The sequence below is a fragment of the Aethalodelphis obliquidens genome, unplaced genomic scaffold, assembly GCF_003676395.1.
Source record: "Aethalodelphis obliquidens isolate GAN/ISIS:26980383/991018 unplaced genomic scaffold, ASM367639v1 scaffold19, whole genome shotgun sequence".
Taxonomy (NCBI): Eukaryota; Metazoa; Chordata; class Mammalia; order Artiodactyla; family Delphinidae; genus Aethalodelphis; species Aethalodelphis obliquidens.
In genome coordinates this window covers 1,335,609-1,361,147 of record NW_020837963.1, presented here as the reverse complement: position 1 = coordinate 1,361,147, position 25,539 = coordinate 1,335,609, and the positions used below count along the sequence as shown (strand labels likewise).

The following is a 25,539-nucleotide window of genomic DNA, read 5'->3' as shown; positions in this document are numbered from 1 at the left end:
CCACCTTCTGAGGGTGGGGGAAATTCCCCATCATGGCCATATGCATTTTTGTTCCTTTCTAACACACAAAAAGTGCAATTTGTTCCTCCTCATTGTATATGGGTAGATCACACCTAAAGGAGTTAAAAAAAAGTTTGAGAGGAAATGATGGTGGAAGCAAACATATGCTGGCTTTTCTCTCCCATTTTAGCTGTTTGGAGAAGGGGTAGAAAAGCAGATATTTACTGAGTCCTATACTGAGCTGGAGAACTCAGTAGTAGCAGAGGAATGGGTATGAAGCATAGCAGAAAACAAAACAGTGAAACAGACAGCTGGAAACAAAAGTCCACAGCAAAATACTGGATTTGGAAACTTTGTGGACACCTTAAGCTCTTCTTCACTCCAGGCACTTTCTAATCAGCTTTTCATAAGTGTCCCTAACACACAATCAATGGATTCTTAAGAAAATAACTGAGCTTCTCTAACTCATAGGAATCAGAATGTTGGAGGCGTTCCTTTGTACCTGCCTGAAGGCTCTTTAGGCCTCTTCAGGGTGATAGCGAAAACCAAGGGCACTTCCTCTCCTCACTGGGGGCTGCAGCAGACCTCTGTTTCTTGTCCACTCTGGGCTTGCTTCCCTCCATTGGTGCTGTATTTTGATTTCTTAAAGCAGCTCTCTGCAGACACCCTCATTCTCTTCTCCGCAACTTGGGAGCGGGTGGCAACATATCTTTCCTTTTTGTATGTTTTTTGTTTTTTTGTTTGTTTTAACATATCTTTCTTGATGCGCTCAGGAAGAAGTCGGATCTCCCTATCTGCTCTCCCGAGGCTTTCCTGCACTCCACATTTCCAGGTAAACCTTGCAGGCCTGCCCAGCGGATTCAAGGCAGACAGTGAGCATCCTGCCCCTTGGACAATGGTTCAAACAATGCCCTGGCCACTTTTCCCTCCTGCCTACATCCTCTGCTTCCCTCAAGGCCCATTCAAGCCTCCTCTCTTCCTTCATCCTTCTCTGGATTCTTCACACACCCCAGCATCTGGCACAAGATGAGCATCACACTTGGGCCTAACCTTCCCAACCAAAGGTGAAGTTTGGAGGCTTCTCTGAAGGCCAAACAAGTCTGTATATACCTGGAGTGATGGCTCTGTATCCTTTCACCTGCCCGGATTTTCATTCTTAGTCATCATTCATATCAAGTGTAGCAGAATATATCTATACTCTTTTTTCAAATAAATATGTATTTTATACTTATAGGCAGCTATTTAACAAAACTATGCATGTTATTATATTAATAATTAGGTCAAATCAAGTCCATATATTAATATGCCTCCTAGTTATATGAATCAGTATTTATATGGGGATTTATTGGAATATCTCAGTTGGAAAAGACTTTTGTATATTCTGCTTCATTGCCTTCATTTCAAGATGTGACTCCTGAGAACAAGAGGCAGTGAGGAAACCCAGGTGGTTGGGAGCAGAGACTAATCTCCTGTTTCTCAGTCAGGGCTCTATTGCATCATATACAGTATCTATCTTCCCAGAGGCCAGACACACACACATACATGTATGTGCACCTAACACCAAACACTCTCTAATGCACACACCAAACCACACCACCTTCTTAGGGCTCCTCAGACAGAGCTCATCAGAGAAAACATGATGACAGAAGGATGTATGTGACTGTGCGTCCTTCTCTGATGTTCTCTAGATATGACTCGGACTATCTCCTAAATATATGTCTTCCTCTCCAGCTCTTTGCCTCCACTGCCCACAGGCTGAACCCCAGAGCGGGGCTGTCCTCTTCTGAGAAAGAAAAGCTCCAAGGACGAGCAGTTGTCTCCCTGTGTTAAATGAGATGAGCAGAAACAGCCACTGCTGCACAGCAGTCAGGCCCAGACAGAGAGTGCTCTGCTGCAGGCCTAATATCGGGAGCAAAGGTCAGCTGTCATTTAGGAATGAAGCCAGAAGGAAAGCCAGGCATCCAGAAGATCAGCACCTGCTCCTCCCTAGAGGTGGAGGGGGCACAGCTGGTCCAGCCCGTGGCGGCCCCTCTCAGGCCCACCTGCACGGCTGCCCCCAAGGGGGTGTGAGCAGTGGCTTCCACACTAGTAGAAAGCCACCAGTACCTCGGGTGGAGCAGTAAGTACTTTTGAGAGGGTCCAGGACCAAAGGCCAAGCTCATCCAGGAGTGCCCACTTTCTCACCAGTTCTTCCATCCCTCCTCTGCACTGGTTGCCTGGACTGAGAGAGCCTTTCAGAGGCAGCCCTTCCCCCAGCCCATAAGCATGAGCGAATTCTCTGCCCCCGACCCCACCTCTTCTTTCAGATGCCAAACGTCCCTCCTTCCCTTTGCAGGAGCCAGCTCTCACACGGCCTCCACCCTTGCACTTGATTTGCCCCAGTAACCGGAGATTTCTACTTTTCTACTTCCATCTCCTCCACCGGGTAGCTTAAGTACTAGGCTGTAGCCTTTGTCGTTACCATCAAATACAGAAAATAAAATCTTTATTAAGTGACTATGTAAGTGGTTCTCTGTTAGACCCATCAGATGGCTGAAACTGGACATTAAGTTGTATGAAGAGTGAAAAGGCAGCATCACTATTAATAGGGATTCATTTATGTATATGTGATCATTTTTACCAATGTTAAGTTAGTTTGGGGTGGGCTAACACGGATTAATTAATAACTACATCCTGTATCAGTATCATCAATCTGGAATTAGACTTCAAGATTGTCTGGATTCTGCTCCCTCTAACAAAATGTGTAACGTGATTTTTCAGGTTTTCAGCCAACCTTGCTTTTCTCTCTTCTTCTTTCTATGCTGGAAATCTCAAGGACATCCCATTGATTAAATACATCAGTACCATAAGCCACATGTGTCTCACAGAATGGATGCCTTCAACTCACGTCTCTTCTTGTTCTGCTTCAAGGTACTTCTCGTCTTTCTTTTTAATTAGCCAGGGACTGTCCCTATCACTCAGTCAAATCAACCAGTCAACTACAAGGTATTTTTTTGCGAATTCTGACATCCTTCTTCCTAGTTGAGGTGTTATGAAGAAGTTTTTCTGTCTCAGTTCCTACTTTGAGGTAGCCTGCAAATCAGACAGACAACATTACCCCACTTAAGAATAATGCCCAGTTATAACTCCATGATAGTGCCTGGCATGAGACACATAGGGATTGAAGAAAATACCTTTTATTAAATGAGTGTATAAATGAATGAATGACTCAGTGATGCAGAAGAAAGGGTGCACTGTAAATGGGACAGTTAGCATCAGCAGGGGTACCCAAGTACTGCTCAGCTCAGCTCTATGACTCTTTGTTGGGGCATCTTTCTCAGGTCCAGCAGAGCCCACTGTTCTGAAGTCAACATTCTCCCTTTACTATTTCCTCCTGTTCTCCTGCTCTCACACCTCTGGGATCTGCAGCCTCAGGTAAAACAGAGCTAGAAAGGGAGGCTGGCTAACCCAAAGTGCAGCCTGAGTCCGCTGGCAGAGCTGAAAGTAGGGACCATTCTTCTTGGCCCCTGGCCCACTGCCCCTGTACCCGCTACCACCCAGTTTACGAATACCGGCACTTAAAACCTCTCTCACCTAGTCCAATGTGTCTGTATGCTGTCTTCTCTTGCTCTCTCTGAATTCCTTCAGGCGAGATTTGTTTTTACTCTTGGATTGTATTAGAAAGTGAAGGAGAGACCAGTTAGTAAAAATTACTTCAGTTCACATAGTAAGGTTTTGAACAAGACTTTATCGGAGAGTTTCAGGAGCACAGCTGAGTACATTGCTAAGTCAAGTCACCGTATTTCTTATAATTCACATTAACAGGTGCCTACAATGTATTTTAAGATAGTAAAATAAATACAGACACACATGCATTGTAAGTTATCTAGGAAAATTCTATATCCTTAGGAGAAAGCAAAAGAGAAACCATTGGCTTCTCTCTCTTTCTGTTGTGTTTGTTTTATTTTATTTTCCATTCTAGGGGAATCCTCCAGTCCCCCGATGCTCTGTGTCATAATTCCAGCCTAATAGTGAGAGGATGGAGGAGATGGCATGTTTAAAAACAGCTTTATGGATTTTATGGGTTTTCACCAATTTACAGAATTCATCATGTGTTCACTCCCTGACCTCTCCTCTCATCACCATAAAGGAGAAAGACATACCCTTTGGTTTGTTAAAAGGCTCTCACCCAGGAAAGCCCATGAGTGAAGGTTGGGAGTGTGTGTAGCAAGCGAGGGCTGGGCGTGCAAGGCCAGAGGTCAGCAGGGTGCTCTGCTCACAAAGTTGCAGGACCACTTGAGAAGATATCTCAGAGCATCCCCTGAACCTGCTGAGATGATTTTCACTTATTTTGTGGAACATGACAGAAAAAGAGGACAAATGCACATGGTTCAGGAATAGAAGAGTTTATAAAACTTTCACAAGATTTGACGAAACTGTCCCTCTGGGTTCTCAGGCATCTAACTATTCTGGTCCCAGTTTACAGAGAAATGGAAATATTGAGAAGGCACCTGCTTGTGGGTCTTCAGGAGGGCAGGCTTAGAACCTTGGGCTTGGGCTCAACCCCCCGAGCCCTGAGTGAGGAGCTGCCTCAGGGCTCAGAGGGTGGACACGCTGGGATCCCAGCTTCCCGACTCTGAGACTGAGGCAAGGCACTGGAGGTTTCTGCACCTCACTGCATACAACTGTAAAATGGGGATAATAACATCTCCACTGCCGTGGTGGGGCGGATTTAGTAGACAGTGTGTGTTGAGTGCTTGGCAACGTTCCCAGCTGCACTCAGCAACAAAATGGTGGCTGTGGCTCTGCTCAGGAAAGCAGCCTGCACGGCCAGTTGCTTTTCCCTGTGGTTCAAGTTTTCCATAAAAGAATGACTCTCCTCTGCCTCTGATGCACAGTTCATATTCTTCAGCAGGAAATGAGGAAACGTTAAGAGGCTGTACACCGAAGGATCTCCAAGCAAACATCCACGGACAGCAAGGCCTAAGCTTAAGCAACCAGTAAGATTTTGTGTGACTTACAAAATGAGGTGGGAACAGGAAGAAATACTTTTCTTAGTGATGGTTTTCATTTTTTTCTGTTTTGTTTTTGTTTTTATTTTCTCCACCCCCTGCCAAAGGATTAACATGCAGGTTCTTAAACAAGGGGGTCCCCCATTTACAGCTGACAGCGGCAGCTGCAACTTCTGACTCTCCTGCAGAATGGCAGGGAATCGAATCAAAAAGAAAAGCAAGTGGACAACCTTTCCTCCGGGAGCACGAAACACAATACCAGCCTCTCGCCAAACCCAGCAGACCCCAGCTCTGATTGGAGGTTGCCTTGGAACAAAGGGAAATTGGTATTTAAAAAAAAATCTTCTGAAAGCCAACTCAGCAGATGGTTTTTTCCTGGGCTCCAAGAGAGGGGGGTGGGGTAGGGAGGTGGGGGTAGGGGAAGGATGCCGGGATAACCCAACTGCCACCAGGATACAGATGACTGAGAAGTGACAAAGATGGGTAAAGAAGGCTGACCTCTCGCCCCAGAATTTCACAAAGGGCAATTACACCATGTGCTGGTGATCTGGACTAAGCCGCTGATCACATCCAACCTGCAGCTGCTGTTGACCACAGCCACGTCTGGGGGCTTTATCCAAAGCTGGGGAAGAGAGAGCCTAGGGATATTAGAGGAAGCCTGGAAAAGTTTAATTAGAGACTACAGCTTGTTAAGAATCTAATATAGGGTAGTTCTACAGAATAACACCTTATATTTCCATTTCACTTTTAACATTTCAGAACCACTTTACAACCGTGCGCTCAGATTATCTTCAAAGTAATGTGTAAGGAAGAGACACAGTATTAATCCCCTGTTAAATATGAGAAAACGGAGATTCACTTGCTAAAAGCAGAAGGACTCAAAACCAGAACCCCCAGCACAGAGTGGTCACCCTCCCCTCAAGTCTCAGGCCAGACAGGGCTCATGGAATCTTGTTTTGGACAGGTCCTTTGCTGAATCCCACATTTTCAGTCCAAACCAGGACACCTAAGAATACTTTTGTAAACAGCTTCTAGATTAAGTCTCAGTGAGCCTATTATCCATAGCTCTGTGCTGCATGTACTGCCAGCTATCACTTCTTACCATGTCTCACTGCTGCTATGCCCTGATGAGGAATGTTCTCCAGCGGGGAGGTGGCTGTAGGTCTCCGGGATGAAGCTACAATGACCAGGTTCACCCACAGCCTAGACTGGGAACATGCAGGAGGAGCAATTAGGTGAGCTGCACAGGACTCAACTATTCTCTCTTGAGGAGGTACCAGCAGGACCAGCTAAAGTGCACCATTCAACGATGGTGTCCTACTGCTAGAAACCAAGAGACCAAGGGTCTGATGAAGGTTTGAGTCTCTCCATTCCCTCTCCCCTGGTAATTAGTTGTAACCTAGGGCAAGCCAGATTAAAAACCCTCAAAGTCCCTCCCTCAGTCTTTAAAACAGGGAGGAATAACAGCTGCTTCATGGAACTATCCCAAAAACAAACCAGAAAGAGGTCACAGTTGGGCAATGCAAACCCTTTGTAAAGGTACTGCACAGATGTGACGGTTGCTACCAATTTTCCACACTATGCACTATCTGAAACACTCATTTTGACAGTACGTTGTACTGTCCTGGGTTTTACCCTAAATGCTCTGAGATCAATTCTTCCAATAAGAACTGTCTATACCCCACACAGCATTTATGCTGAACACAACCTACAACTCTGTAGATTCATGTCGAATTTAGATGCTTCAACTCTTCTATGGTATATCTGGATGGGAGCACAGAAAAGGCAGCATGATGAAAAGTTTCAGATGTTTCTAAAAAACCAATGCAAAATATACAGGGCTGACTAGGCAGAAGCTGTTTTGATAGAAAAGAGAGTTTTTTCCATAGAGCTACCTTCATTGGCACAGAGCTAACAAGAACTTGTTTGACACCCAGGCCAGGAAATAAAAGACACAACTTCTGTCCTCAGAGAGCTTACACCGTAACCGAGAAGAAAATACTTTACCTTTGATAACACACTTTAAAACTTTTTTAGTTAGATCCAAAAAGTCCACTATGTAAATGAGAAAGCAGGTTCACAGATGGTGGAGAACCATCTAGGGATGCCCCAGTACGAAAGCACAGAAGACGAACTCTGAGTGAGAGGGCATCTACATTTCAAAGTTGCCCTACTTCTGTTCCTTCTGCGTAGTCCACAGACCCTAACTAGACCATCTGACTAATATTTGACTCAGATCCCTGCCTAGAACTATGCACAAAGAAATGATAAGAAGGATAATGCAAACACCTGCATTTTGGCCCAGAGTCCACTGTATGTAGGATGTGATGATGTAGACCAGCAAAAGTAGCAGAAGGCAATATTAAATTGGAGTCTCCTTGACCTTGAGCTCAGTATACACTGACAATGATGAAGCTGCCAGAAAGCTGACAGAGTCCGGGGTCCTGTTAATAGAGATACTACGCTTAGAGTGGAGGAGGGCACAGTCCCCTGCAGCCCCAGACCACCTTCCAGTTTTGTCCTCTGCTCTGTGAGCCCTCCCCACTGATGCCTTTTAGGAAGGACACTGACAAAGTAGCATTCCTGGCATACGAACCAAGGTGCTTTGGCATCAGGAAACGATGGAATCCCAGGAACAGTTTCAGGAACTGGAAATATTTAGGCTTTAAAAGAATGATTTTAGTGCAACATAAGAAAGAGCTTTACTAAAACCAGAGCTGCCTCAAGAGGTAGCAGCGAGCCTCCTCCCTGAGGGCCATTGAGCAGCGGCCAAATCACTGTCCATGAGGGATTTTGGAAGGTGTCTTCTGTTTGTTTATGAGCGAGGCTGCAATGGAAATATTCAGAGGATCTTCTGACTCTCAGTGAAGTCCATGATGCTGGAAGTGTGACCCAACTGTGGGCCCATTCTTTCCTTTTGACCCATAGCTTCTGTGGTTGGCCTTCGCCTGCCTCCTGACCTGGTGCCAGATTCTGGCCTGTGTCAGATTTAACTCCTGGTTCTCAGACCCTTTCTGGATCTCCTGATCTTGCCTTCCTTCATGACCCAATGGCACCCATATCCCAGCATGATGCTGCCCTGCCGCTTACTCAATGGCAGTAATCCAGTAGGAAGACTGGGAAGTTCAGGAACCTGATGGTGCAAGAAAGAGCCCCACAGCCAAATAAACCCGTGTCCACCTCTTGCTTCCCTGAAAGGACAAGGATGGAGAAATCACGGAGATTCCCACTGTATGCTACAAATAGATCTCCTTTAACCACACCCATGATCTACTCCTTTAAGGCTGTTCTCCAGAGATACAGTCTGTTGTGAACAATGCTGAAACCCCCGATTTGTTTAGTGTTGTGAATGGGTTCTCATTCACAGCGCTGAACAAATGAACTAACTGGCCTGGCATGAAAGGCTGCCCACGTTCCCGGGCACATTCATATCTGCAAATGATTACTTCTTATTGGCAAGGCATGGTGGTCCACCTTGAAGGACAGAACTGCTGTCTGTCCCTGTCCCTTCAAGAATTCTCTACCCACTCTGCTCCATCTCCACCAATCCTCCCCCACCCCACCCCAACTGTGAAACTGGCTAGAAACTTGTGAGGGCCAAAAAAGACACTGTGGGAAAAACACCATAAACAAGGTCTAGAAAAACACACTGAAGCAACCTGCATTTGATACTAATGATGATTATCAAATGGCCTCAAGGGCCAGGTACCAAGATGGGAACTGCTTGGATTTTTCAGAGTCAATAAAGGCCTCCACTCTTTCCCCTGGTGAGGTCAGAGGCTGGTGGGGAGGTGAGGGAAGTTAGTCTGAGGAGGGAGGGGCAGGCAAGAAAAAGCACAAACCTGGGACTTCAGAGGCAAAGGCACACTCCAGGTACAGACGGAGGCCCCCTGCCTTCATAGGCCAAGATCCAATGGAATACTATGGAAGGTGGAAAGGAGCCCTAGAAGTTATGTCATCCAAACCTGCCCTCAGTGCAGGGACTGGGCTGGCTATCCTGGGCTGACATGCTCTGACTGCGGCCTCAGCTTGCACCAAGGGCTTGCGGCTTCACCAGACAGCACATAATTCAGACTCCTGCACACACTGCATACAACAGCTAGTCCATGTGGGTGTTTGCATGCTGTGTCTGTCTGCACACCTCCTGGGAACCTGGCTCTACTGAGTTTCTGCCTTCCCACTGGCAGCCTCTCCCTCTGGCCACTGGCTCCTCTTGTGGGCATGCGGGGAGCAGAGTCTTAATGCCACCTTCCAAGTCAAGTCACCCTGAGGACCAAACGAGTTGAAACCATTTCCCCAAAGTAACTTGGCCATGTGAAAATTATAACACGAATTTTTAGCTTATTGTGGATAAACCAAACCCCTATAACACAAGGCTTCATTGTCTCATGTGTTTGATTTCTGTATGTAAGGCAGTCAGGAGCCTGAACCAATGCCTGAGGCCCAGGCTTTGAGAACCTCACTGCCACATCCCCATGTTCTCTGCCTAGGAAACCTTAACCAGACCCAGCGACTTCCTGACCAAAGTGACTCATGTCTCGTGAACAAGAAAGGCAGGAGAGGGACATCCTGGGATGTCCTGCATTGTAGTGTTTGGAAGGTGGGATGTTTTTCATTTAGAGTTGCAGGAATCAGAAGACCCAAAGGATGGGGTAGAGAAGGGCAAAACAGGATTATTTCTCTTGCCTTTTATTAAAAATAAAAAAAGGCAACGCAACTGAAGGTCAACTGGAAATGCCTTAAGAGAGGACTTTTCAAGGATGTAGAATTGGGATGATGGAGAAGGGCGGGTGACTCTGCAAATGCTGGGAGCGTGTCAGGGGTGCAAGGAAGTACCAGCTGAACCCCACTTGATCGTTCTTATGACACTACTTCAAAAGTTTCATTTTGAGTCATGCTTTGAGCTTAGCAGCAATCCTGGTTTGGCAGATAAGTGACCACAGAGATAAAAGACCTTTGAATCATCTCTAAATAAATCCCATACCAATTCTCACCACCAAGAAAAAAAAGCATTAGTGGCATGCTTTATTAGTAGATGCTTGTGCAGGCATCAGAAATAAACACACTGGCACCGCCACCCAGCCAACACAATTCAACATAGCCACGAGCAGTATTAAAACAGGATCAGCCTAAAGAAACACATGGCTTCTTAGACAGCCCACCCCTCCTAGGCACCCAGCACAACTGCAGGTCACTGTGTACCTAGCTGTGACTGTACTGAGGAGGGTCCTGTGGGTGACCTGGAAGAGAGGGAAGCAGAACGGGAATAAAGGTGATGCACACTGAGTGAGGTGCTGTGCTAAGCGCACCAGGCACTTTCATCTCCACAAGACACCAGCAAAGAGATGCTACTATTATCCTGGTTTTCACACAGTTAGGAAACTGTTTCAAGGGGTTAAGTAACTTGCTTAAGGTTATAGGGAGCCCAGGTTCTAGTGCAGGTTCTCTGCAGAGAACCTGCTCTAGAATCAGGGGATCTGAGTTCAAATCCACTCTCAGGACAGGTACTCTTTCTAACAGATCCCTTATTTCTTACCTGAACAATTCAGGGAATGAATGACTATCAGACGAGAACACAATTTTCTTGCTTTTACTGACAGGTTTATCTTCAATGGCACAGAGTTCACCAAAGGATGTTCCTTGTTGAAGTCCAAAATGAAACTAAGTACCAAGAGGAAAAGAGCCAGCACCATGCTTTAAACCCCCAGAGAATCCCAAACACAGGAAGAAAACAAGAAGCACACAAGGAGGGAAGAGGGGAACCAAACATTCCCAGAATATCTTCATGGAATGCAAGTCTGATAAATCTCACCACTTTTTAAGCTCAACTCTGACATTTGCTCCCACGATTTTAGGCCTTTTGACACTGGGGCAAAAAGGAAACAATCTGATAACAGAACAGTGGGTCCCGAAGAGAGGTTAAAAATTTTGTTTATAGTAACTAGTTTTCTTAAAGAGAAAGTCTTGCCTCATCTAACAGAATGACTCTTTAAGTTTCCAGTTTTTGGAAGAGAAATAAGGCTTCAGAGGTCAAAAGCTGTTTGTTTTCTTTTTCTTTCTTTCTTTTTTTTTTTTTTTAACATGCAAAAACTGAGATCCAGGAAGGTAAAGCATTCTTATTGAAGCTGTTAATAACAGAGGCAGAGCTGGTACATAGGGCTCCTGTCCCCAAGTCCAGTGTTCTTTCCTGAACACCAACTCCAGATGTCAAATGTAACCTGTTGCTCGGTAGATACAATTACTTTATGGAAAAGGTTTTTAGCTCTAAAATAACTATAGAGAAACCTATCAGGAAACAAAATTTTCAGGCACTCTGATGAATAAATAGGAATGATACTGCTTTAAAAAAAAAATCTATAGAGAGAAAATATAAAATTAAACGAGAGGGGAAATTCAGCTTCTTGTGAAGAAATGCTGACCAGACCTGCTCTCCCAGCCAGGTTGAGGGTGTTGTAGGGGAAGAAGCTCATATACTCCCAGGAGTTCAAAGCACCACATTCACATACCCTGAGGAAGGGAGGGCAAGCCCTCAGCCAAGCAATGCACCTCGGAGTGACCAGAGAAGGGGCTGCACAAATGATGGCGAGGGAGGGACGCCTGAACCCTAAGGAGGGTGGAAGGCTCTCTGTTGGATGCTCAGGACCACCCATCAGAGTGGATGAGGAGATGGAGATGGGTGCAGCACCAGAGGTCCAGCAATCTGAGCTACCTTTCATCCCCTGCCCAACATGCCCTCCCTCCTGCAGCCCCTCCAAACTGCTATAACCCATAGAGGGTCAGGCGAGAAATGTGCATCTCAGCAGTTTACAGGGGAAATGGAGAACCCTGGTGCAGCCCTCCTTACTGACAACTGTACTACCAAGTCTCTCCTTTTATGCTTCTCTTCCCTACATCACTTTCATCATGTTCCCTGGACCCCCAACCCTTCCTTTCCCCAATTCAAAGCCTGCTGAGCACTTCCATTACTTATAGAATTAAATGCAAACCCATTAATTTATTTGATATTCATCACTCTCTGCAATCTGATGTCAGGCTAGCTTCCCATCTACACCACCTAAAAAGCCTTTTTTCTCTCCCATATTTTGTGTGTTTGACACGAGGGAGGTGCTATTTGAAGTATCAGTACATGAATTTGTGACCTGTCAGACTTCCCAAGAGAGGGTTATGAGTGCTCAAAAGAGAATACAGGGTCTTTCCATACACATGTGATGATGTTCTACATGGGGTTACTAAGAAGGAATCCTGATCATGGATCAGGACCATCGCAGGCCCTGAGGAATATGAGGTTGATGTCTCTGCTGCTAGAGAAAATAGGTTCTCCTGATGAAGCTGGGGGAAGGGGAACATTAAGTCTAAGGAAACAAAACAGAAGCAAATAACAATCCATAAGCACAATAAAGGAAAAAATAAGACTCTAACTCATTAGGCTTTGAAACACTTGGAATTTAAGACAGCAGGCCAGGTTATGATCCTGCCATCCTCGCCAATATGGGAAAGTGGAGAGAAATGCCCTCATGCTGGATCCTCATCTCCCAGAAGCCCTGTCCCGTGTGGGCACTTGAGGCCTGGACTCCAGTATTGGCCAAACAGTCTAGAAGAACTGACTTCAAAGGCCAACTCTGCTCCTGCTTATCTGAAGCCACTGAGCCTCAATTTCCTCATCTGTAAATAAATACCACCTGGGGCTTCCCTGGTGGTGCAGTGGTTCAGAGTCCACCTGCCGATGCGGGGGACACGGGTTCGTGCCCCGGTCCGGGAGGATCCCACACGCCGCGGAGCAGCTAGGCCTGTGAGCCATGGCCACTGGGCCTGCGCGTCCGGAGCCTGTGCTCCGCAACGGGAGAGGCCACAACAGTGAGAGGCCCGCGTAACGCAAAAAAAATAAAATAAAATAAAATAAATAAAAATAAATAAAAATAAATAAATACCATCTTTCCGACAGGACTGTAATAAGGACTAGTAGAGAAAGTGAATACAGATAAAAGAGCTAGCCGCAGGTCTGCCACATGGCTCAATAAATCGGAACTATTACTATGACGTGTGCTCTGTAAATTACCCATTTTCTCCTAAAATCTTACATTGGGTTATATCATGTGGAAACTAGCATCTCAATTTGGCAGATGAGGAAACCAGGGCTTCAGCAAGGTTATATTCCAGATCCAGAGTCACAAAGCCAGTTGGTGCAGATAACCACACCACATTTTCTACCCTGGATCACTGTACAGTGCTTGTCTCAGAACACCCTCTCCTTCTCATGCCATTGAACCTGGTGGGTATCCTGACACCCACAGAAAGTCCTCAGAAAGAGGAGAGCTGCTAAACTCTGCCCAGCTGAGAGCCTCTTAAAATACAGTATGTTAACACGTATATATGGAATCTAAAAAATAATAATAATAATAATTCTGAAGAACCTAGGGGCAGGACAGGAATAAAGACGCAGACGTAGAGAATAGGCTTGAGGACACGGGGAGGGGAAAGGGTAAGCTGGGACAAAGTGAGAGAGTGGCATGGAAATATATACACTACCAAATGTAAAACAGATAGCTAGTGGGAAGCAGCCACATAGCACAGGGAGATCAGCTCGGTGCTTTGTGACCACCTAGAGGGGTGGGATAGGGAGGATGGGAGGGAGACACAAGAAGGAGGAGATATGGGGATATATGTATATGCATAGCTGACTCACTTTGTTATAAAGCAGAAACTAACACACCATTGTACAGCAATTATACTCCAATAAAGATGTTAAAAAGAAAAACAAAAAAAACCTGTCATTGTTGGAACATTTTAAGTTCACATGTTATACCTGAACTTGCTTCTAGAGACTCATTCTCATGTTCTCTATTGTTTTTATTGAGTGACCTAGAAGGAAAGTAGAGGAAGCTTAAGTTATTATACCACTTACCTGAGTCAGTCTAAGATGCAACAACATGGGTGCTGTGATAAAGAGCAAGGTGCATTTATGGGATCATCCATCTGCAACTCAGGACCTGCCCAAAGGACAATTCTGAGGCCCTAAAATATGTTCTGAGCTCTCTTTTCAGCCTCCACTTCTTACCAAATGCTGCTCTTACACCTCACATAAATCAATTCATCATAAACCCTCTTCCAGGCAGCATCTCAAGTGCCATCCTAAGTTTACATGGAAGGGAGGTGATCTGTCCGCTGGTTAGAAGAGTCCACGCATCCTTGAGCCAATTAAGTGGTATTTTCATGGGTCCCTCCTAACATCCTACTACTGAAGTGGCCCTGTTACCTGAAAATCTGTAACAACTCTCCAGTTTGGAGGACTGGGCCTAGGTTTGAAATTTGGAATAAAGCTCTTAAGCATACCACACATACATCTCCTCACCCCACATCTCCTCACCCCACAGCAGTAGAACATGTACAGATAGAAGTAGCAGAAAACTAGCTGTGATATGTAAGGAATGCCATAATTATCCTACAGAACGTTCTTTTTACAAAAAACAATGAGAAAGCAAATCATTTGGGATCCAATATAAGCTGTCTTTGCCAAAGGCTGTCAAACAATGACTTGAACAAAATTGATTGGTCTGCAAAAGTAAAACAAACAAAAACAGAAAAACAACAAGAAAAGCACATAATGATTAACGCTCATTTTTCCCCAGCCTCCAAGTTTGGAGGCTGAATCGTTCAAAACAAAATGAAATAAAACAAAATCCTTGTTATCCTAAAACTCACTGTCCTTCCCCTAAGTCACGGGTCAACAAGTGTTTTTGGTCAGAACTAGATAGCAGATAGTTTAAGCTCTGAGGGCCATACACTCTCTGTCACAACTACTCAACTCTGCTGTCGAAGTGCAAAAGCAGCCATAGCCGAAACGTAAATAAATAGATGTGGCTCCATTCCAATAAAAATGTATTTATGGACAGGGAAATTTGAATTTCATATAATTTTCCCATCTTACAAAATATTATTCTCTTTTTGATTTTTTCCCAACCATTCTTTGCTTGTGGGCTGTATAAAAATAGGCGGGGGGCTGGATTTTGCCCACGGACTACAGTTTGCCAAACCTGCTCTAAGTCAGCATATATGATCAGGTGATACCCAAGTAGGCATCTCCACCTGCTCAAGCACCAGCTCAACAGAGCCTTTTTCCAAGCTCTTAGCAAAGGACCTGAGTCCCAAGGGCCACTCCATGTACACTTCTTCAGTGAGCAACCTGCCTCAAAATAAAAAATCCAGAAGACTAGATTTTAGAGTGAGACACTGATCTGATGCTTACAAAATGCCATCCTCATCCTTTTCCCTATCTCAAATTACTGATCATGTACTTCCCATTCATACAAATAAATAAATTCTGCAAGCTCATTCCACTGAACTTTTCCGTACAAATAGTAAGCAAGGTTTCCACCTTTCCACCTCAGCTCCAGCTTTTGCTTACTCCTTGTTTGCAAAACAACAGGCACTTGAAGAGTAATAAAGTTCACATTCTATCCCAATAGAGATCAGAGAACTACCTATCATCTATCAAATGATTAAGACCCAGTACCGATAACTTTATTCGTTCATCTCTGGAAAGAATCAGCTCTAGGCATAACGTAGGAAGAATAAAGGAGTACAATATGAAGCAAGCTTCTAACAATTTAAAATTTTCATAGATATTCCCATTACAGTGCCAGCATAACACAGCACTGTACATTGAATTTCAGCCTTTCTCCTTCCTTTCTTCCCCCTCCAATTGCTCAGGCTTAGAAAAGCATACTTGGTAAGTCACGTATTCAAAGAAGCAATTTCTTCTCTCTTTCCAATAAAGCACAAAAGGGCATCCAACTTTTTGGGTGAGAATGACCAGCCTGAGAATTTCAGATATGAGAGTGGAGGTCCATTGCACATTTCAGCTTTGAAATCATCCCCATGTCACAAATTCCAGAGTTTTATTCTGGGGCATTCCAATAGACAGAAGCCTATATTTGGGAACAATCTTATGGCCTTAGGAAAGTAGTACTGACCAGGACAACTTACTCTCTTTCTAGGATAGTGAATTTGGGTTTGCACACCCAAAACTGTGGGCTGCTACTCAAACTCTGGCAGTGATGGGGATGGAGGGAAAACTGTTACCACAGTTTTCAAGACTGGTCACCCACACAAAAATCCAACAACACTCTTTGTGCCATCTCAGTGACCAGGGTCAAAGACACTCATTTTCAAAGCTGAAGAGACCCAACTCCAAAGCAAAGGCTAACTTTCTGAGCCTGCTTGCATTTCTTTGCATCTGCTTGCAAAAATCTCAAAAGTTTCCATGTGCATCTAGATAATCCTTGGTTTTATGACAGAGAACCCACAAAGCATCGCAAAGTTGTAAATGGGGAGGGGAGAGGGGAAAGCACTACCTCTATGCTACATAAAAACACACCAATTTCTAAAGATTCCTTTGTGGTCCAAATGTTAAAGTAAAATGGCCAACTGCCCTGGCTTGCCCAGGACTGAACCTGGATGCAGGACTTTCCGTTTAAAAACCAGGATAGTCTCAGCAAACTGGGGGTGTTGGTCACCCAGAAATGTCTCTTCTAGTCCAAGTTTTTGGATTTTAACTTCGACAAATCTGCCAAAATGCCTAGCATAAGGAAGGGCACAAGCCCTACACTAAAGAAACAACATGATTCTTAGGAACTTTATTGAAAATGACTACCCCAAAGTTCAAAAACCACTGTCAACAGAAACACTACAGATTATCTCTGGGCTATAAAGGAGAGAGGTTCATTCATATAGACCATTTTATCTTCCATCATGTCCAGAGTCCAAATAATTATGATGTGGGGGAAAGAGTTACAAAGACTCTGGTTAACATCTACTACCTAGAACTGCAAAACTCTGTCAGCAAGAGGGCTCCTTTCAGAGCTGTTCACAAGACCCAGAGATTCTTGGAAACAAAAACTTTCTAGACTAGGGCAGCCCTCTGCTATCACAGCTGAGTGCCACACCCCTCCCAGAAATGGAGGTCTCTGTAACCCTCTGTGACACAAAATAAATACAATGAAACCTAGATCCATACATTCCCAACCAAAGAACATCACTAAATCACCTAGAGAGCTCCACACCCACATTGACTTTTATGAGGAAAATGACCATGTACCAAGTTCATTCAACACTCAATCTTAAAAGTCTACAGTTTGTTAGATAAAGCTTCATGCCAGTCCCCTACCCCTTCCCTTTCTCCAGCTCTAAAGCTCACCACTGGCTTCCAGGATAATGATCTCTCAGCCCTAGAAGAGCCTCATTTACTACAAAGACTGGGCTTCCTCAGTCAAGTAAGTGATTTATCTATTGTAGAAAGATTTACAGCAGTGATTGAAACCAAAAGGAGGTTATAACTGTTCTTGACTGTTCTGACTGACCAAAATTTTCAACATCCTACTCTCGACTGTGAGAACAAATGCAAATATTAAAGCAAAAAAAACAAAAAACACCCTCAAATTTTGTCACAGCTTAGCCAGATCTGACCCAGCCAATTGGCTGCTACACAATAAATAGGAACTTCCACGATTATAATTTTAGTAGTTTCTTTTTTGCTTTGTTTTGTTTTGTTTTTGGTCGATAGTATCCATAATAATAAATTGGATCCTGTACCGAGATATCACAGACATTTATTCTGCAGGTCCTAAGTATTCCATCAAGGAGATTAGTAATTTATAAATAATTAAGTAATAAGCAAATAGACCCTTAAAGTTTGAGGATAAAATGGCAAAAACAAACAGAAAAAACCTAGTCAACAGGGATCCCTACCTTCTTTTTGGAGTGGCTTCTTTCCTCCTCCTTTGTGGCTTTGCTATTTTTCCCAGCACGGGACACCTTCTGGTCCCCAGACTGCTTGATGGTGATCTTGATCTCGGGTGGGCATATATAGTTCTCCAGATTCTTTGGGGGTTTCTTAGCCCGCTTCGTGGTCTGAATCTTCAGCTTCAGGCTCCCCTCTGTGAAGTTTGCCTCCTTGATGGAAAACTCCTGTTCTTCCAGACCATCTCCTGCCACCCATTTCTCACTGTCTGCATTGGAGTTGGAATCCACATCCCGTCCTGAGCCCAGTTCATCCTCCTCCTCTGGCTCCATGCGTTCTCCGCCTACTGGGATTCCCTTCCCAGTCTCCGGAGCAGAGAGCAAAGGTTCCCCTGCACAGCCAGGAGCAGTCAAGGGCTTGGCTGAGGAGACCGGCAGGAATTCCGACTCGCTCCCCCTTTGCCGGGAACTGCTTAAGACTTCCCTGGACTCCATGACAATCCTACAGTCTCCAAGAGTTCTCAGGAGGGGGACGGGGAAAAGGGAAAAGGAAAAGGTGAGAAGAAAGGGCACCCAAAATTCCAAGGAGAAAGTGGTCCAGCTGCTGGGTTCAGAGTCCCAGGGATGGAGGTTGTTCAGAAGGGATCAGATCTGCAACTGAGAAGCAGAGAGATAATTAGCCATGGCAGGAAGGAAAATGACCTCAAAGGTAACTCAAACTAAGTTCCAGAAGCCCCATCCCACCTCACTTATCTATGGCATCAGAAAAAAATGATTGGAAATAAATCAAACCAGAAAGTGCACATCCCCAAATTATATTATATTGGAGCAGAGGGGGAAACACACGCACACACACAGCCTTCCATTGAATTGTTATTAATTTTTATGGTTGTGGGCCCAAGGATAAAGATAAGAGAGGTGAGTCCTCCGGTCCAATAACAAGCTAGATGCTTCTTATACTAAAGCCACAGCTGGCTGAGTCACCATCAAAGCCAACCATGATGAAAGGAGGTCTAAGTGCTGATGCTCAGGTCTGTGGAAACTGCATCTGGCTGGCTTCTTGCACAACTTCCCTCTCACATGTGAAGAACAGTCCGCAAAGCTGAACACAACCCTGGGCTGCCTGGGCCAATCTCTCCATCCCCTCAGAAGAAGAACTTCTGGACCATTCTTCCTTTATTATCTTTCACTATGAATTATTTTAATCATGCACAAGTCTTGTCTTTATTTCTTAAAATAAACAAATGCAAAGCTTAGGTGAAGCCTTGTAAAAGGAAAACAAAAAGAGTTCAGTGAGAAATTACTTCTAATGCTGTGATTAATGCAAAACAAATGCTAAAAATGTTTCCAACACAAAAGTTATTTAATCATTATCAATCATTTAGATAAAAATAGTCACCCGAGACAGTTTTAATTCCCTTCCTAGACCTTAAATAAAGTACCGTATGTCTACATGACAACAAAAAAGAGAGGGGAGAGAGGGAGCATTTCACAGGCCTCTGGAAGTGCCAGGAATCCCCCCAGGATTTTTTATTCTGCCTTCCTCCTCACCAAACCATCATAGGATCAGCTAAACTATCCTTCACCCTTATTCACTCCATGTCCCATTATTCTCAATTTCATATTCATAATTTTTAAAGCTCAAAAGAAAGCCCAAATGCTCATTCTCAAGAGAAAAACCTCAAGCCCTGGGGCCGCCCTCAACTTCAAGACATCATCTCCTTCTACCCCTGGCTGTAGGTAAGATTACATCCAAGCCTTCACAAATGTCTGAACAGTCAGCAGAAGGCATTACAGCATACCTTAGGCTGCTACCTTTGAACCCATCAATTTAAGGAACTGACCAGCAAATGTGCCCACCAGAAAATGCCAAAAATGCCTGCAAACATACATTCAGAACAGCCAAGAACTGGAAACCGAACGGGTACTTCCTCCCACTGGAATCAGTACATTTTCAGCTGACGCCCTGTGAGGAAGACAGCCAGCAAGGCAGCAGGGCTTCAACATGGACCCTGCTCCCCAGAGAAGCCCAGGAACATACTCAGCTCCTGGAAATTGCGCAGCCCCACAGAAAGACACGTTTACAACTGCTTCCACTTAGGGGAAAACCCAATGAATGCAGCACTTCTGCAAGAGAAGTGGCTGCCTGGTGAGAGCATGAGGCTCCTTCCCAAAGTTGTCAAGCAAACACTGGACTGCCACCTGTGCCCCATGCTACAAAAGGGACCAAGTCCCCACTTAGGAGCAGAGGAGGGTAGTTAGACCAGATGACACTATGTTTCCTTTACTTGTGAGATTCTTGTCTCATCTAGACTGATCTGCCTACCTGCCCAAAACCTTACATAGGTTTTAAAAAGTCATATTCAAATCAACATTCATTGAAGCCTCTCTTACTAGTGTCAGGTAACACACTGCTGTTGGAGGCATCAAGATGCCTGAGAACCTGTCCCTATTTACCTCTACTGAGCAAAAAACCATACAAATTGGTAGCCATGTTTCTTATGGCAACAGTGTTCAGTGGTTTACTCCCTCTGGCAGGAATCTCCAGCGTTACATTTTAATTCCCTGGTACCTACCAGTAAAGCGTCCTTTGGTCAGAGCAAAAGCTGAGGTATATTCTCCATAAAATTTCCTAAACTAAATCTATTTGGACCTTTAAACCAGAGTAGGTCAATAGCTACTGCAGGTTCTGTGATGAGAGAAAAGAAAGTAAATTCTAAACTTTAGAGGAATAGATAGGAGTACGAAGTGGATAAATTATCTATATTGAGAAAGTATCTTCCCTTTAAAAAGTGACCCACTTCAGAGTTTCTTATATTTAGTAGTATAAATCATTAACTAATTAATATAGAAGACAAAGTTCCAAAACTTGAAACTCAAATAGTAAGAGATCCACAAAAAATGAATATTCAAGGGCTTCCCTGGTGGCGCAGTGGTTGGGAGTTCGCCTGCCGATGCAGGGGACGTGGGTTCGTGCCCCGGTCCGGGAGGATCCCACGTGCTGCGCAGCGGCTGGGCCCCTGAGCCACAGCCGCTGGGCCTGCGCGTCCAGAGCCTGTACTCCGCAACGGGAGAGGCCACGGCAGCGAGGGGCCCACGTACCGCAAAAAAAAAAAAAAAAAAATGAATATTCAACAATTTTTTTTTCAGTTCTCCTCCAGTCAAGATCCTAAGATACACAATTTAAATACAATCTCTTTCCTCAAGGAGGTTACACTCTTGAAGAACGATTTGAAAAACAAAACAGATTTTTATATAAGGGATAGAAACAAAGGGAAGAGAAAGGGTTTTCCACTTGGGCAAGGTGTAGACTGATAGATAGGAAACTACACAGGAAGTCCTCAAGACAGCATAGGATATGGCTCTGACCTTGAGGGGCTTCAATAAGTGGAGTGGGAAGGAAGATATGGCAAACAGAAGGAACAGCATGAGGCAAGGCCTGGGCAGGAGCACACAGGGTTATGTTCAGGAAAGAGAAAGCTGAGGTTTGGCTAGGAGGTGTGGTACAATGTGGTGACTGGTAAGAGGTATAGCTGGAGATAAAAGGTTACAGCCAGATCATGGACATCACTGAATGGCACGCTAATGAGCTGGATTTTATCTTAAAGGTAATGGGAAGCCATTTAAGTAGGGGATGTCAGTAGGGAAGGGGTATTATTAAAGTTATGCTTTAGAAAGATAATTCCGGCATGTGGTGTGAGGGCTGAATTAAGGGAACCTGATATTAGAGGCAGGGGGACCATAAAGAGGCTCGGCTGAAATTCAATTCTTGTTGCATGAGGACCAAACCAGGGCAGCGCAAGTATAAAAACTAGAGATGAAACAGTAATGCAGTTTCAAATAATCCCATCCAGGAGCACATCAATTCCAGACTTTCCCTACTGGTTTACCTTAAGAATTCAGTCTTAGGGCTCATTAGCCAACAAGCTGCATTCCCTATCAAGTCACACCAGTCTCCACAGTGGCATTACACACACACAGAGTTCTTTCTGCCTTGATACTTTTGTAGAATATTTTCTTATACCCTCTTCCAACCATGCAGGTGATGCCTGCCATACAACTGGTATTCTCCAAATGTTTGTTGCATGAAGGAATGAATGAGCAAATGAACAAACAGATCCCAAGCCTTCCCACATTTCAAGGTCATGCCCAAGTCTTCACTTCTCCATGGCAACATACTGCAAACTCTGGACCACAGCACTCACTCCTTGGCCTAACTTAACACTGCTCACAGCTGCAGAGCTTGCAACTAAATGCTAGTCATACAATGTCTTCTCATTGTTTCAGTACACAACTCTTATTTTCCTTACTCTATTGCAATTCAGGCTCAAGCTGAGACCAACTGTAACTGTACAACACTTACATTTGCTTCAGCACCCAGCGCAGGATGGGCACATGGAGGACTTCATGGAGTTCTTTCTGAATGAAAATGAATTAGCCCCTGACAGCTCATCAAAGTCCTGTGGTTCAAACTACTCCAACTGTAGCTCCACCCAGGCAGGCGGCCCCTGCACAGTTCACTGTCTATGCCCCTCATGACCACATGCAAGAGAGACACTTTCAAAAGTAAAGAGCAAAGAAACATAACCCATTTGTTTACTTCACAAGTACACAAGGCTGTTGTTCTCCTTTTGCCTTCTCCCAGCACGTACCTACCAGCCCAAATTCACAGTTCCATTTTTTGGTGCATCAGAGAGACCACTGTGAGTCCTCTTGTGGCACTACTGCCAACGTGTCCTGTGAGTACACGCACACGTTCACTCAACGCACTCACAGAGGAGGGTGAAAACAAGAGCAAGGTGAAAACGGTTTGCCTTGTCACATTCCAGCAGCCAGCAATGACTCCAGAGGGGGCAGCACACAATGGACACTCTGTACTGGCTCAGGCTTTCAGGCCAACAAAAGTTAACCCTTCTGTGGCTGTTTGCAGGACTTGAAATGAGAGGAGCAGCATAGGAACAATAATGCTTGCTTAGGAAATGACCACTCAGCAGGTTCCAGGAGAATAGAGGGGAGAGGAGAGGGGCTGTGATGTGCTTGGGAAAGAACACTGAGAGAGCAGTCCAAAGACTAGGCCCGCCTTTCACCGACCGTGAGATGCTAGACAAGTCCCTTACTCCATACTTATCCCAGCAATGAACTGAGCAGGGCCAAGGTCTGTTCCATACTCAAGACTGTGTGATTATACACTGCACAGCCATAGACCAAAGTGGGTAGTGTGAGCCTACAGAATTATTTGTCTGAGGGCCCAGGGGAATCCTGCTTGGCTCCATGTGCTTCATGACCCAAATAAGTCCCAGGGAGTAAGTACATCCTCTCTCCTCCATGATCTACAAAATGGAAGTATTTTTCCTAGTCTAGAACACATTCACTACCTGCAGCCTTGAGGGAACTCTTACTAATCCTGGAACTTGGTGGAAATGCAAATTCTCAGGCCCCACCTATGGTGGGGCCCAGCACTCTGGCTGGTACCAAGGCCTCCAGGCAGTTCTGATGGGCTTAGGCTTTGCCTATGTGCTTACCCTTACCAACTGACTTGACCAAAGAGCACTACTGCTCTATGTTTAAAGGGAATTCTCCCTTACAGTTTTACTTTCAGTCTCTTAAGAACAGACATCAGTGGCATTTTATTCATCTATGCAATCCCAATGCCTAGCACAGTACCCAGTGCATAATGGGCACTCAAGAAATGTTGGTTGACTGAATTAATAAATAAACAAACTAGCTTGGGCTGGGCTTCCCAGCATCATCCACCTCTCCCATCTGCTTTGCTTCCAGGGCACATTCAGGCCATCATCACCCTGACCACTGCTTTCCAAAGTGTCAACATGGTGGAACCGATACAGCCCTTGGCATATATAACAGGAGTCAAAAGATGCGGATTCTGGACCTAGTTCTGCCACTTACGAGCCCTCATAAGCCCTCTTTCAGCCTTGGTGTCTCATCAATGAAATGAGAAAAAATGTCTTCCTGGTCTTCCTCATTAGGTTATAGTTTTTATCTCTTTTATTTTTTTTCTAATGGAACTATATGCTTCTTGTAAATTTTTTTTTAATAGCAAATGCACCTCATAAGGTCTTAAAGGCAAACAATGACAAATATAGGAAGAGTTTGCTGCCTCATTCCTGACCTTTCCCAAACTCCCCCCCAAACTCCTCATCCTCAGTCCTACCTCAGCTCCTTACTCTGCAGACCCCATAAGGCTGGACACTTCTCTCATCTTTACATGTAGAAGACACTGAGCTGCCTATACAATCCTCAGGTCAGAACCTTTTCCCTTAAAACTCTGTAGAATGTCTTCTAGCATTTGCAGTAACAGAAGAGAAAATGGAAGCCAGCCTGGTTTTGTTTCCTTTGTCGGTAACTTGTTTCATGCTTTTCTAATTGGAGATTTTTTTTTTCACTGTAATAGAATTTTATTAATGACAAAATGAGTAGTGTGGATGTCACTTCTTTTATTTTTCCTGGAATATAGTGTGTCTTTTGGATCTGTAGTGCAGGTTATTTCTAGTTCAGAACCGTTCCCTTCAATTATTCCTTTAGTTATTTCTTCTATTCAGTGGTTCTGGCTTCTAATTTTTTTCCTGTAACCTCAGTTTAGAATTCTCATCTCTGTTCTCCATTTGTCTCATTCTCTCTCTCACTGTTTTTTGCATTGTGGGAGAGCATTCCTTAATCTAAGGTCCATAACACCAATATAATTCTGTCTTCCATCCTCCCTTTGCCTTTATTGACTTCACTGTGGATGTTTAATTTTGCAATTGCACATTTTGTATCCCTGGAATCTAACCTTATTCATCCTTCTTTCTGTTAATTCTGATGCTTTTTCATCTCAGCATTCTCTCTCCTTGTTACTTTATGTTCCTTTTCCACCGGGGGTCATGCCTCTTCCTGTTGCAGATGTCTGGCAGCTATCTAAAATTCTTATTTTGCTATTGTAGTAAATAATATCACAATACTGTTCTTTTTTCCTTGTTCTGAGTGTTTCTCGCCTAAGGTCTTGTGTTTCATTAGTTCTCTTCACTCATGCTCTGAGGAAAAAGCCATGCAGGGCAGTCTTGTCTACAGAGAAAGCACTAGACTGCTACCTTCCATCATCCATCCATCCTGAAGTCAGTCAAGTCCTTCTCTCAGAGCTATCGCTATTATCAGTGATCTGGTCACCTCAGTTCCTAGTGAATAGTAATAGTGGTATGTTGGGGCTCATGAGAGCCCACCCATGTGAGTCTCATCCCAGGTCCACTTTCTGTGGTGTCAAGTTGATAGCTTGAAAATTGGCTATGGTAGGAGTGTTTACACCACAAGAATCAGCAAACTTAACAAATCAGGGCTTAGAAAAAAATCAAGAGAACAGGGTGTTAAGCATTTACACAACTGATAGCAGACATCTACCTACTACTCTTTTGTGTGACTAAAAGGGGATTCTTCTGTCAGATTCTTTGCAACTCTGAGCAGCTGAAATCCACAATGTGCACTGTCACATAGACTCTTTATGTCTACCTCAGAACTTTCCTTGAGGAAACATCTCTGCCCAGAAGTCAACGACTCCTCGCAAACCTCCCTCCTCCAGTCTTGCCCATTTGTTCTCTGAAAGCTGTAGACTTTGAGAATATGTATAATGATGTTAGGGAGAAGACAGTCTTTGGTTGTTTTATTAAAGTTGTCTGTGCAGTAGATCTGATGACTGCCTATTTTTCTTATTGACAGAAATTTGAGTTTCTGATCTTAGGGGGACAAACTGTGTAAAAGGATGGAGTGTAAGCCTACCTGGCAACAGATAGCAAAGCAGCTGCATCTTCAACTTAGGCTCATT

At 44.4% G+C, this 25,539-nt stretch overlaps 1 protein-coding gene across 2 annotated transcripts in view; it reads right to left on the bottom strand.

Annotated features, from left to right (window-relative positions):
• The window catches only part of SETBP1 (SET binding protein 1), a 375,892-nt gene that overhangs the window by 336,564 nt on the left and 13,789 nt on the right, over positions 1–25,539 (bottom strand). For both annotated transcript variants that reach the window (XM_027118403.1, XM_027118404.1), the window contains exon 2: positions 17,736–18,383. In XM_027118403.1, the coding sequence (XP_026974204.1) occupies positions 17,736–18,221 (486 nt within the window). In that variant the 5' untranslated portion in view covers positions 18,222–18,383. The remainder of the gene's footprint in view (positions 1–17,735; positions 18,384–25,539) is intronic.